This window comes from Dendropsophus ebraccatus, chromosome 6 (assembly GCF_027789765.1).
Source record: "Dendropsophus ebraccatus isolate aDenEbr1 chromosome 6, aDenEbr1.pat, whole genome shotgun sequence".
In the NCBI taxonomy this organism is placed as follows: domain Eukaryota; kingdom Metazoa; phylum Chordata; class Amphibia; order Anura; family Hylidae; genus Dendropsophus; species Dendropsophus ebraccatus.
This window is the reverse complement of record NC_091459.1, coordinates 61,288,731-61,300,948: the sequence shown is the minus strand read 5'-3', so window position 1 is coordinate 61,300,948 and position 12,218 is coordinate 61,288,731. Positions and strand designations below refer to the sequence as shown.

General features: G+C 49.1%; 1 protein-coding gene across 2 annotated transcripts in view; it reads right to left on the bottom strand.

The window, feature by feature from the left end:
* The window catches only part of UST (uronyl 2-sulfotransferase), a 636,424-nt gene that overhangs the window by 55,267 nt on the left and 568,939 nt on the right, over nucleotides 1–12,218 (bottom strand). For both annotated transcript variants that reach the window (XM_069973781.1, XM_069973782.1), the window contains exon 7: nucleotides 11,262–11,419. In XM_069973781.1, coding sequence (XP_069829882.1) covers nucleotides 11,262–11,419 — 158 coding nt within the window. The remainder of the gene's footprint in view (nucleotides 1–11,261; nucleotides 11,420–12,218) is intronic.

The following is a 12,218-nucleotide window of genomic DNA, read 5'->3' as shown; positions in this document are numbered from 1 at the left end:
CTGCAGTATGGGAAATAGCCATTACTATGTGAGGAGGCTAAATCCCATGACTGAAAAGGACCTTTCCTACATGTCACCTTCACGGTATAGGATAGGTAAAAAAAAGGTCCTTCTGCAGTATGGGAAATAGCCATTCCTGAGTGAGGAGGCTAAACCCCATCACTGAAAAGGACCTTTCCTACATGTCAACCTTCATGGTATAGGATAGGTGGCAAAGGTCCTTCTGCAGTATGGGAAATAGAAATTACTATGTGGGAGGCTAAACCCCATCACTGAAAAGGACCTTTCCTACATGTCACCTTCAAGATATAGGATAGGTGGCAAAGGTCCTTCTGCAGTATGGGAAATAGACATTCCTGAGTGAGGAGGCTAAATCCCATGACTGAAAAGGACCTTTCCTACATGTCACCTTCACGGTATAGGATAGGTAAAAAAAGGTCCTTCTGCAGTATGGGAAATAGCCATTCCTGAGTGAGGAGGCTAAATCCCATGACTCACAAGGACCATTCCTACATGTCACCTTCACGGTATAGGATAGGTGGAAAAGGTCCTTCTGCAGTATGGGAAATAGCCAATTCACCATAAAATGGCTAAATCCTAGATCTATGCAGGACCCCACCACAAGGGGGCAAAAAGGTCCTTACCAGTTATGGGAAATAGCCAATTCATTATGAGATGGCTAAATCCTATACCTATACAGGACCCCACCACTAGGGGGCAAAAAGGTCCTTACCAGTTATGGGAAATAGACAGCTGCTATAGAGCTGGCTATTTCCCATACCTGGGAGGGACCAGGTCCTCTTGCGGTATGGGATTTAGTCACAACCATAGTATAAGCTATTTCCAAGTGGATAGAGGGACCTTACCATACCCACATAGTATAAGCTACTTTGTAGTGGGTAGAGGGACCAGGTCCTTTAGCCCACTTGGATTTAGCATACCCTCATAGTATAAGCTATTTCCAAGTGGGCAGAGGAACCTTAGCATACCCACATAGTATAAGCCAGTGATTTTCAACCTTTTTTGAGCCGCAGCACACTTTTTATGCTTAAAAAATCCCGGGGCACACCACCAACCCAAATGGCACAAAATGACACTAAAACAGTACATATTATACATATAGTTAATAATATAGATTCTAAATGTATTTATGCTCACTCAGTGTGAAACCTGGGCCTGTTTTCTTCTCCCCCTGTGCTTCTCTCCACCATACTTCTCCCCCCTCCTTCTCTCCTGTGCTTCTCTCCACCATACTTCTCCTCCCTGCTTCTCTCCCGTGCTTCTCTCCCCCCATGCTTCTCTCCTGTGCTTCTCTCCACCATACTTCTCTCCCCTCTGCTTCTGTCCACCACACTTCTCCCCCCTACTTCTCTCCTGTGCTTCTCTCCACCATACTTCTTTCCCCTGCTTCTCTCCCCCATGCTTCTCTCCTGTGCTACTCTCTACCATACTTCTCTCCCCCCTGCTTCTCTCCTATGCTTCTCTCCACCATACTTCTCTCCTGTGCTTCTCTCCACCATACTTCTCTCCCCCCTGCTTCTCCTCCCCATGCTTCTCTCCTGTGCTTCTCTCCACCATACTTCTCTCCCCCATGCTTCTCTCCTGTGCTTCTCTCCCCCCTACTTCTCTCCTATGCTTCTCTCCACCATACTTCTCCCCCCTGCTTCTCTCCTGTGCTTCTCTCCCCTATGCTTCTCTCCTGTGCTTCTCTCCCCCATGCTTCTCTCCTGTGCTTCTCTCCACCCTGCTTCTCTCCACCAAACTTCTCTCCCCCCTGCTTCTCTCCGCTGTTTCTCTCCCCCCTGCTTCTCTCCCCTGTTTCTCCCCCATCCCCAGGTTTCTCTCCCCCATGCTTTTCTCCCTGGCTTTCCCCCCATGTTTCTCTCCCCCATTGTTTTCTCCTGTTTCTCTCCCCCATCCCCAGGTGTCTCTCCCCCCTTCCTCCTCACCTCCTCCGAGATGGTCACCGCTGCTGTCCGCCTCACCTACTGGCTGCCCGTAGGGCCCGGACACGCTCCTCCAATCAGTTGAGACCGGGAGCGTGGTGCGCTGTGGCGGGCCATAGCGCACACCTTGATTGGATGCGTGCACCACGCTCCTGGTCTCCGCTGATTGGATAGGAGGAGCACGTCCGGGCGCTACAGGCGGCCAGTAGGTAAGGCGGACAGCAGCGGGGACATCTGCAGGGGCACCATAGTTTGGGGAACTTTCCCCGCAGCACACCCGACCATGTGTCGCGGCACACTAGTGGTTGAAAATCACTGGTATAAGCTATTTCCAAGTGGGCAGAGGGACCTTAGCATACCCACATAGTATAAGCTACTTTGTAGTGGGTAGAGGGACCAGGTCCTTTAGCCCACTTGGATTTAGCATACCCTCATAGTATAAGCTATTTCCAAGTGGGCAGAGGAACCTTAGCATACCCGCATAGTATAAGCTATTTCCAAGTGGGCAGATGGACCTTAGCATACCCACATAGTATAAGCTATTTCCAAGTGGGTAGAGGGACCAGGTCCTTTAGCCCACTTGGATTTAGCATACCCTCATAGTATAAGCTATTTCCAAGTGGGCAGAGGAACCTTAGCATACCCTCATAGTATAAGCTATTTCCAAGTAGGCAGAGGAACCTTAGCATACCCACATAGTATAAGCTACTTTGTAGTGGGTAGAGGGACCAGGTCCTTTAGCCCACTTGGATTTAGCATACCCTCATAGTATAAGCTATTTCCAAGTGGGCAGAGGAACCTTAGCATACCCACAGAGTATAAGCTACTTTGTAGTGGGTAGAGGGACCAGGTCCTTTAACCCACTTGAATTTAGCATTAAATCCGTACCCTGTCCATTCCCTCACTTGGAAATAGCTTACTCAATGTGCTAAATCCAAGTGAATCTACGTACCTGGTACACTGAGTAAGCCATTTCCAAGTGAGGGGGATGGACAGGGTACATAGATCCACTTTCCAAGAGAGCAGATGTACCGGGTACGTAGAGCCACTTGGATTTAGTATTCTCACACTGAATAAGCTATTTCCAAGTTAATCTACGTACCCTGTCCATCCCCTCACTTGGAAATAGCTTACTTAGTGTGAGAGAGCTAAATCCAAGTGAATCTACGTACCTGGTACTTCTGCTCTCTTGTAAAGTGGATCTATGTACCGGGTACATAGATTCACTTGGAAATAGCTTATTCAGTGTGAGAATGCTCAATCTAAGTGGATCTATGTACCCAGTAGATACACTTTCCAAGAGAGCAGATGTATCATGTACATAGATCCACTTGGATTTAGCATACTCACACTGAATAAGCTATTTCCAAGTGGATCTACGTACCTGGTACATCTGATTTCTTGGGAAGCGGATCTTACTTGGAAATAGCTTTTTCAGTGTGAGGATGCTAAATCCAAGTGATTAAATGCACCAGGTACTTAGATCCACTTTCCAAGAGAGCAGATGTACCAGGTACATAGATCCACTTGGATTTAGCATCCTCACACTGGGTAAGCTATTTCCAAGTGGCTCAGTACCCAGTACTTCTGCTCTCTTGGAAAGTAGATCTGTGTACCCTGTCCATTCCCTCACTTGGAAAAAGCTTACCCTGTGTGAGGATGCTAAATCCAAGTGAATCTATGTACCTGGTACATCTGCTTACTCGGAAATAGCTAATTCACTCTAAGAATGCTAAATCCAAGTGGATCTATGTACCCAGTACTTCTGTTCTCCTATAACATGGATCTATGTACCTGGTACAGCACCTTATAGCGGGTGTAATGACTGGGCCTGTACAGCACCTTATAGTGGGTGTAATGACTGGGCATGTACAGCACCCTATAGCAGGTGTAATGACTGGGCCTGTACAGGACTCTATAGCGGGTATAATGACTGGGCCTGTACAGCACCTTATAGCGGGTGTAATGACTGGGCCTGTACAGGACCCTATAGCGGGTATAATGACTGGGCCTGTACAGCACCTTATAGTGGGTGTAATGACTGGGCCTATACAGCACCTTATAGCGGGTGTAATGATTGGGCCTGTACAGGACCCTATAGCGGGTGTAATGACTGGGCCTGTACAACACCTTATAGCAGGTGTAATGACTGGGCCTGTACAGCACCTTATAGCGGGTATAATGACTGGGCCTGTACAACACCTTATAGCAGGTGTAATGACGGGGCCTGTACAGCACCCTATAGTGGGTGTAATGACTGGGCCTGTACAGCACCTTATAGCGTGTTTAATGACTGGGCCTGTACAGCACCTTATAGCGGGTGTAGTGACTGGGCCTGTACAGCACCTTATAGCGGGTGTAGTGACTGGGCCTGTACAGCACCTTATAGCGGGTGTAGTGACTGGGCCTGTACAGCACCTTATAGCGGGTGTAGTGACTGGGCCTGTACAGCACTTATAGTGGCTGTAATGACTGGGCCTGTACAGGACCTTATAGTGGGTGTAATGACTGGGCCTGTACAGCACCTTATAGCGGGTGTAATGACTGGGCCTGTACAGGACCCTATAGCTGGTGTAATGGCTGGGCCTGTACAGCACCTTATAGCAGATGTAGTGACTGGGCCCATGTGTAAGGATTGGTATAGATTTTATTTTGGATATGTTATCTGACCATTGTCTTCTAATGTTCCTTCCATTTACCATAGTTCATCCATTCTATGTTCTTTCAGCTACTACTATGCTGTAGTTAGGTGGCTCCTGTTTATTGTTTTAACTGGCTGCTTATGAAAATGGAGGTACCTTACACACCTTTTTTTTTTATTAAAGATTCTTGCTTTTTCTCCTTGCAGCATCAGCTACTATTTTAATGATGTTTGTGAGAACGTAACAGTGCTCCCCGTGTCCCCATGTAGTAGACAAGCCTCCTCTGTGCCCCATATCTTATAGGAGATCTTGTTTGTGCCTTCATCTAGGTAGGGTGTAGTAGTGGAGGTATAGTGGTAAGGGGTGTAGTAGTACAGGAACAGATGAGGGGTGTTGTAGTAGTAATAATACAGGATCAGATGAAGGGTGCAGTAGTAATAATACAGATGAGGGGTGTAATAATAGTACAGGTATAGATGAGGGGCAGCGGCGTAACTAGGAGTCATGAGGCCCCATGAAACCTTGAAAAGGGGCAGATTGGGGGAGGAGAGCACACACCTGGTTTACTCCTCCTCTCACTCCGGGCACACACGTTCCCCTCCCAAGCAAATATGGATGGCTCAGGCTCTGGAGGCGGCCGCAAGATAGGGTCACTGCGGTTACTGGAAGTGTACAGCGGGGGCGCAGTGCAGCCCCCCGATAATGCTGTACAGCTCCAGTAATCACAGCGACGCTACCATCTCTGCCCCAGTCACCCTATCCTGCAGTACCTGAGGCCGCCGCCTCCTCCAGAGGCTGGGGGCGTGTGTGGCCGGGAGTGCGTATATTCATCCCGCTATGGGGGGCGGGTCAACAGCAGGGACAGAGGACACTGCTGGGGGCTCACCCTCCCCAGGCTCTGCTTCAGCAGCTGAGCCCGCCAACACCGCGCCTCCGTCCAATGATTTTTTTTTTTTTTGAAGATCAGTTTAAAAAAAAATAAAAAATCAAATTGATTATCAAATTTTGGGTGAATTAATTCGATTTATCACCCAGCCCTACTGTAAAGTAAACACAAAAAGACAAGACACAAGTGAAAAATATGTTTTATTCAAATAAAAGAAACTAAATGAGCATTTTATTAAACCAAAACATCGATCTAGTCCACGGAATACGGAATGCTCTGGATATAGAGATTTGAAAAAACAAAAAGGAGAGAAAGACAAAGAGAAAAAAAAAAAGCAGAAGCAGAACACCCATCATTTTGACAGGTGTTTTGCTCCTTACAGTATGTAGCATCTGTGCAGATAGCTGCTTACAGTCTGGCACCCAAGGGGTTAAGTGAGGATGCGTTACATCCCAACTGAAGTCATATACCCCCACTTCATGAGATGCTCCAGGAGAGTACCCCCAAGGATGCAATTGATAAAAAAAGTTGCCTTAATGAGCCACAGGCTGTCAGCTATGGATTCCCAGATCAGATACCCCCCCCACCCGAATAATCTAAATGACCAGTAATAATGCCAGTAGTAATGTCTAATAATTCGACCCCCCCCCCCCCCGCTCCCCGTAGTAATTATGTCGCCTTCCTAGGGCTGGGCGATTAATCAAATTACTCGATTAATTACTACTCCCCCCAATACTGCTCTACTGCTTGCACTGTCATTGCTGCTGCTACTCCCCCCAATACTGCTCCACTACTCCCCCCAATACTGCTCCACTACTCCCCCCAATACTGCTCTACTACAATCTCAATACTGCTCTACTACTACTCCCCATACTGCTCTAATACCCCCAACACTAGTCTTCTACTCCCCCCTAATACTAGTCTTCTACTCCCCCCTAATACTAGTCTACTACTCCCTCCAATACTGCTCTACTACTCCCCCCAATACTGCTCTACTAGTCCCCCCAATACTGCTCTACTAGTCCCCCCAATACTGCTCTACTAGTCCCCCCAATACTGCTCTACTAGTCCCCCCAATACTGCTCTACTAGTCCCCCCAATACTGCTCTACTAGTCCCCCCCAATACTGCTCTACTAGTCCCCCCAATACTGCTCTACTAGTCCCCCCACTACTAGTCTACTACTCCCCCCACTACTAGTCTACTACTCCCCCCACTACTAGTCTACTACTCCCCCCACTACTAGTCTACTACTCCCCACACTACTAGTCTACTACTCCCCACACTACTAGTCTACTACTCCCCACACTACTAGTCTACTACTCCCCACACTACTAGTCTACTACTCCCCCCAATACTAGTCTACTACTCCCCATACTGCTCCCCCCAATACTAGTCTACTACTCCCCCCACTACTAGTCTACTACTCCCCCCAATACTGCTCTACTGCTTGCACTGCCATTGCTGCTACTATTACCCCCCCCCCCCCACACACACACACACTCCTGATATCACAACTACTACACCCATTATCTTCTAGTTTAGTTATCTACAAGTCCCCTTGAAGCCATATACCCCCCCCCCTTGGAGCCATATATATTATTTAGGGCCCCCCCCCTCTGTGCCCCCAATCAGTTTTAGGGTCCCCCTAATCAGTTTTAGCCCCACCCCCTCTGTGACCCCAATCAGTTTTAGCCCCCTCCCTATGCCCCCAATCAGTTTTAGCCCCCTCCCTATGCCCCCAGTTTTAGCCCCCCTTTGTGTCCCTAATCAGTTTTAGCCCCCCCCCCCCCAATCAGATTTATGCCCTCCTCTGTTCCAGATATATGCTCCTCTGTGCCCCCAATTAGTTTTAGGCCTTCCTCTGTGTCCCCCAATCAGATTTGTGCCCTCCTTTGTGCCCCAATTATTTTTTTTTATGCACACACACCCTCTGTGACCCCCAATCAGTTTTAGGCTATCCTCTGTACACCCCAATCAGTTTTAGCCCCCCCAATTACTTTTAGCCCCCCCCAGATTTATGCCCTCTGTGCCAGATATATGCCCCTCTGTGCCCCCAATTAGTTGTTTTATGCCCCCCCTTCTGTGCCCCCAATCAGTTTTAGGCCTTCCTCTGTGCCCCCCAATCAGATTTATGCCCTCCTCTGTGCCAGATATATTTTATTGGCCCCTGTGTCCCCAATTAGTTTAAAAAAAAAAAAACACAACTTCAACTCACCTGTCACCTGCTCCCTGGCAGCATTCTGGTGGCAGCGCGCGTCTCCTCCCCCGGCACCTCCTTCATCCTCTCCACGCTCTCCTCTCCCGACACCTCCTTCGTCCTCTGCGCGCTCTCCTCTCCTGGCACCTTCTTCATCCTCTGCGTGCTCTCCTCTCCTGGCACCTCCTTTATCCTCTGCGTGCTCTCCTCTCCTGGCCCCTCCTTCATCCTCTGCACGCTCTCCTCTCCTGGCACCTCCTTCATCCTCTGCGCGCTCTCCTCTCCTGACACCTCCTTCATCCTCTGCGCGCTCTCCTCTGTTGGCACCTCCTTCATCCTCTGCGCGCTCTCCTGGCACCTCCTTCATCCTCTGCGCGCTCTCCTGGCACCTCCTTCATCCTCTGCGCGCTCTCCTCTCCTGGCACCTCCTTCATCCTCTGCGCGCTCTCCTCTCCTGACACCTCCTTCATCCTCTGCGCGCTCTCCTCTCCTGGCACCTCCTTCATCCTCTGCGCGCTCTCCTGGCACCTCCTTCATCCTCTGCGTGCTCTTCTCTCCTGGCACCTCCTTTATCCTCTGCGCGCTCTCCTCATTCTCCTTCCATCTTTCGGTGCAGGCAGCGTTGGACAAAGACAGGGCCTGTGCCGAAAGATGAAGGGAGAACGAGGAGAGCGCATCAGGTGATTCAGGAGAACTGAGAGTGATAGGTGGTGAGGGGGCATCCGGGCCTAGTCGCCTAATGTGGCCCCTATAGCTATGACACTGGCTCTCACAGATGGTGACTGCAGCACATCGCAGAACGCTCCCACACACCCCTGACCCTGCAGACCGTCGCATAACACCATTCCTACAGACCCTGCAGACCGTCACATAACACCATTCCTACAGACCCCTGACGCTGCAGACCGTCGCATAACACCATTCCTACAGACCCCTGACCCTTTATAACATCCCATAACAGTGCAGCCACAGACCCCCTGACCCTCCATAACATCCCATAACAGTGCAGCCACAGACCCCCTGACCCTCCATAACATCCCATAACAGTGCAGCCACAGACCCCCTGACCCTCCATAACATCCCATAACAGTGCAGCCACAGACCCCCTGACCCTCCATAACATCCCATAACAGTGCAGCCACAGACCCCCTGACCCTCCATAACATCCCATAACAGTGCAGCCACAGACCCCCTGACCCTCCATAACATCCCATAACAGTGCAGCCACAGACCCCCTGACCCTCCATAACATCCCATAACAGTGCAGCAACAGACCCCTGACCCTCCATAACAATACAGCCACAGACCCCCTGACCCTCCATAACATCCCACCACAGTGCAGCCACAGACCCCCTGACCCTCCATAACATCCCACAACAGTGCAGCCAGAGGGTGCTTACCTCATGTGTATCATATTTCACTGCACAGAAACTGAAAACACCTCATAAACAGCCCCAGAGTGTGATAACACAACAGCCAGCCTGACAGGATCCTGTGTGGTAAGAAGAAAGCCCGGGAACTGCAGACTGAGATTAGCTCCTCCCACACAAGAGTCTGGTCACATGGGCATGATGACATCACAGGGCCTTTAGCCCACTTGGAAATAGCATCTACCTCCACGGTACTGTCTCCTGGCTGCTGTTTAGCCCTGATTTGCGCAAAATCGCTGTAAAAACGCCGCAATTTTGCCCAAATTATAGCTAAACAGCAGCCAGGAGACAGTAAAGTATGTGAGACCCACATGACCGCAATTAGCAGGAGACACCTGAGTGCACATGGTTTTAATCCCTCCTGTTTTTTTCCCATTCTGTTTGCTGCAGCTATGGTGAGCGCAATACCTTATCCAGACTTGTGCTGCTTGGGGGCGACCTTCTCCGCCGGCGGTGCTGGCCGGGTTCTGGTGTGGTGTTTTTGGGTCTGGTCCTGTGGCATGGGGGTCGCAGGGCCGTCCCATGGCCCCCGTTCCCTGGCTGTGCACGCCTGCGGGGTTGGTGGCCACTGACTGGCACGGTGTGGACTTAGTGTAGGGACCCATGTGTATCAGATACCGGCACGAGGTACATGGGGCAGTATGGCTTGATCAATTCATACACAAAATTCTGATGTGTTTTTTATTTAGCCAAGCGGCACTAGTATCAGCCATAGGTGTGAGGTGCAGCACTCTGTTTCTTCCCTGAGCCACATTTTGTTTCTCTCTTTTCTCCGTGTATTGCACTCCTCCTGGTGAGACCCACATGACCGCAATTAGCAGGAGACACCTGAGTGCACATGGTTTTGATCCCTCCTGTTTTTTTCCCATTCTGTTTGCTGCAGCTATGGTGAGCGCAATACCTTATCCAGACTTGTGCTGCTTGGGGGCGACCTTCTCCGCCGGCGGTGCTGGCCGGGTTCTGGTGTGGTGTTTTTGGGTCTGGTCCTGTGGCATGGGGGTCGCAGGGCCGTCCCATGGCCCCCGTTCCCTGGCTGTGCACGCCTGCGGGGTTGGTGGCCACTGACTGGCACGGTGTGGACTTAGTGTAGGGACCCATGTGTATCAGATACCGGCACGAGGTACATGGGGCAGTATGACTTGATCAATTCATACACAAAATTCTGATGTGTTTTTTATTTAGCCAAGCGGCACTAGTATCAGCCATAGGTGTGAGGTGCAGCACTCTGTTTCTTCCCTGAGCCAAAGTATGGGAAATACCTCCTTTGATGAAGTAAAAATCGTCCCCTACCTCCCCACACTGACAAGAGAACTTCCAGGCTGCCTCATCCACAGTGATCCTTCTCTCTGCTCCCTGTAATGGTGCCCCCCCCTGGTCTCTGCGCTCGTGGCAGCTGCCCCCTTTCTCCCCTCCCCCAGCTACGGCCCTACATAACCAGTTGAAGTTTTACAGCGAAAGCATCACCAAAGTGATGTATGTCAAGCAGTCAGAGCAGGACATTATCTCTGGCATGGCTGTAAAAAGGCACATCGATGGCAGGCCCTGGGGCTTCAGAAGACCCCTGGGATCACCATGGAAATCAATAGGAAGCCAGACTAGACCCCTGGACTTCTGATCAGTAAGTACATCCTCACCATAACTTTCTGTGGATTGAAGTTGCACCCATCCCATAGGCTCCATTCTATGCTCAGGCAGACTCCACTATCCGCCCAAACAATTGATACGTCAATTCTTTGGGCGGACGGCGAAATCTGCCTCAGCATAAAATAGAGTCTATTTGCCAAACTGAAATTCAAGCTCGAGAGCGCGGGGACGAGCAGCAGAATCCACAGGAAGTTAACTGCATGGATTTAGTAGTGTGCATATACCCTAACATGGTGCTGTCATGATATAACATCAGCATGTAACAGGTTAAACTACCTGGAGCAGGCAATCAGCTTTCATACTGACATCCCGCGATGGCGGCGCAGGAGCACGGCAGATATTTATTATGACCATGCCGTAAAAAGGCGTGTGGATCAGAATAAGGCCCATTAGTGACCGCTGTAAAATGGCAGCCACTGAGGAGTTAATAGGATTAGCGTTTCAACATGTTGCTATTGCAGCAATTTTCCATTCATACTTTTAACAGTTTATGAAAATAAACTGTCCCACATACCTGGATTTTTATAAATGCTCATGACATCTTTGAAGTAGTGAGGTAAAAATCTTTCCAACAAAAGCAGCACATCTTCAAGCTCCTCCAGAATTCCAACAAGAAGAAAGTTTTCTTTCACATTCTGCTTTGCACGTTCCAATGCCCACTCGCCAGGATCCCTATAAAGAATACACGTATAAGCAATCAGGTATTGCAAACCATATTTCCTAAGTAAATAACTCTCTCCAATGTGTCATATACAGTTTCTACAAAATATGACAAAAGAGGGTGTTGAGATAAAAATTATTCTGTTCATAAGAGATTACTCAGCCTTATTTCTGGGAAGTTATGATGACAATCAGCAAAAAATCATAAAAAATGTAAATGCCAACCTATTCAAAAAGAAATACAACACATTAGGTAATTCTTAAGACCCTTTCACTTCTTATTTTACAATTTGTTATATAAAAAGAAAAAAGTGAGAGAGTCTAAACACTTCCTTAAAGCGATTCTGTACCCACAATCTGACTCCCCCCCCCCCCCAAATCGGATAGCTGCTTTTGATCCAAGATCTGTTCTGCGGTCTGTTTGGCAGGTGATGCAGTTATTGTCTTAAAAAACAACTTTTAAACTTACAGCCCCATGCCCTACAGGCGTGGCTTAGAATATCTGTGCCCTAACTTTGCACCACCCCTCCGTCCCTCCTCCCCACCCTCTTCATCATTAGGAATGCCACTGGAACATTTTTTCCAAACTGAACATTTGCACAGGTGTCTTAACGATCCAGCCCATGTGGCTGGCTGACACAGGTGGGGAATAGTAGGCAATGTGCCTGGAGCATTCCTAATGATGAGGAAGGCAGGAAGGAGGGACAGAGAGGTTGTGTCAGCCTAATGCATACACAATCTAGGCCACTCCCGTAGGGCATAAGGCTGCCAGTTTAAAAGATGTTTTTTAGAACAATAACTGCATCACCTG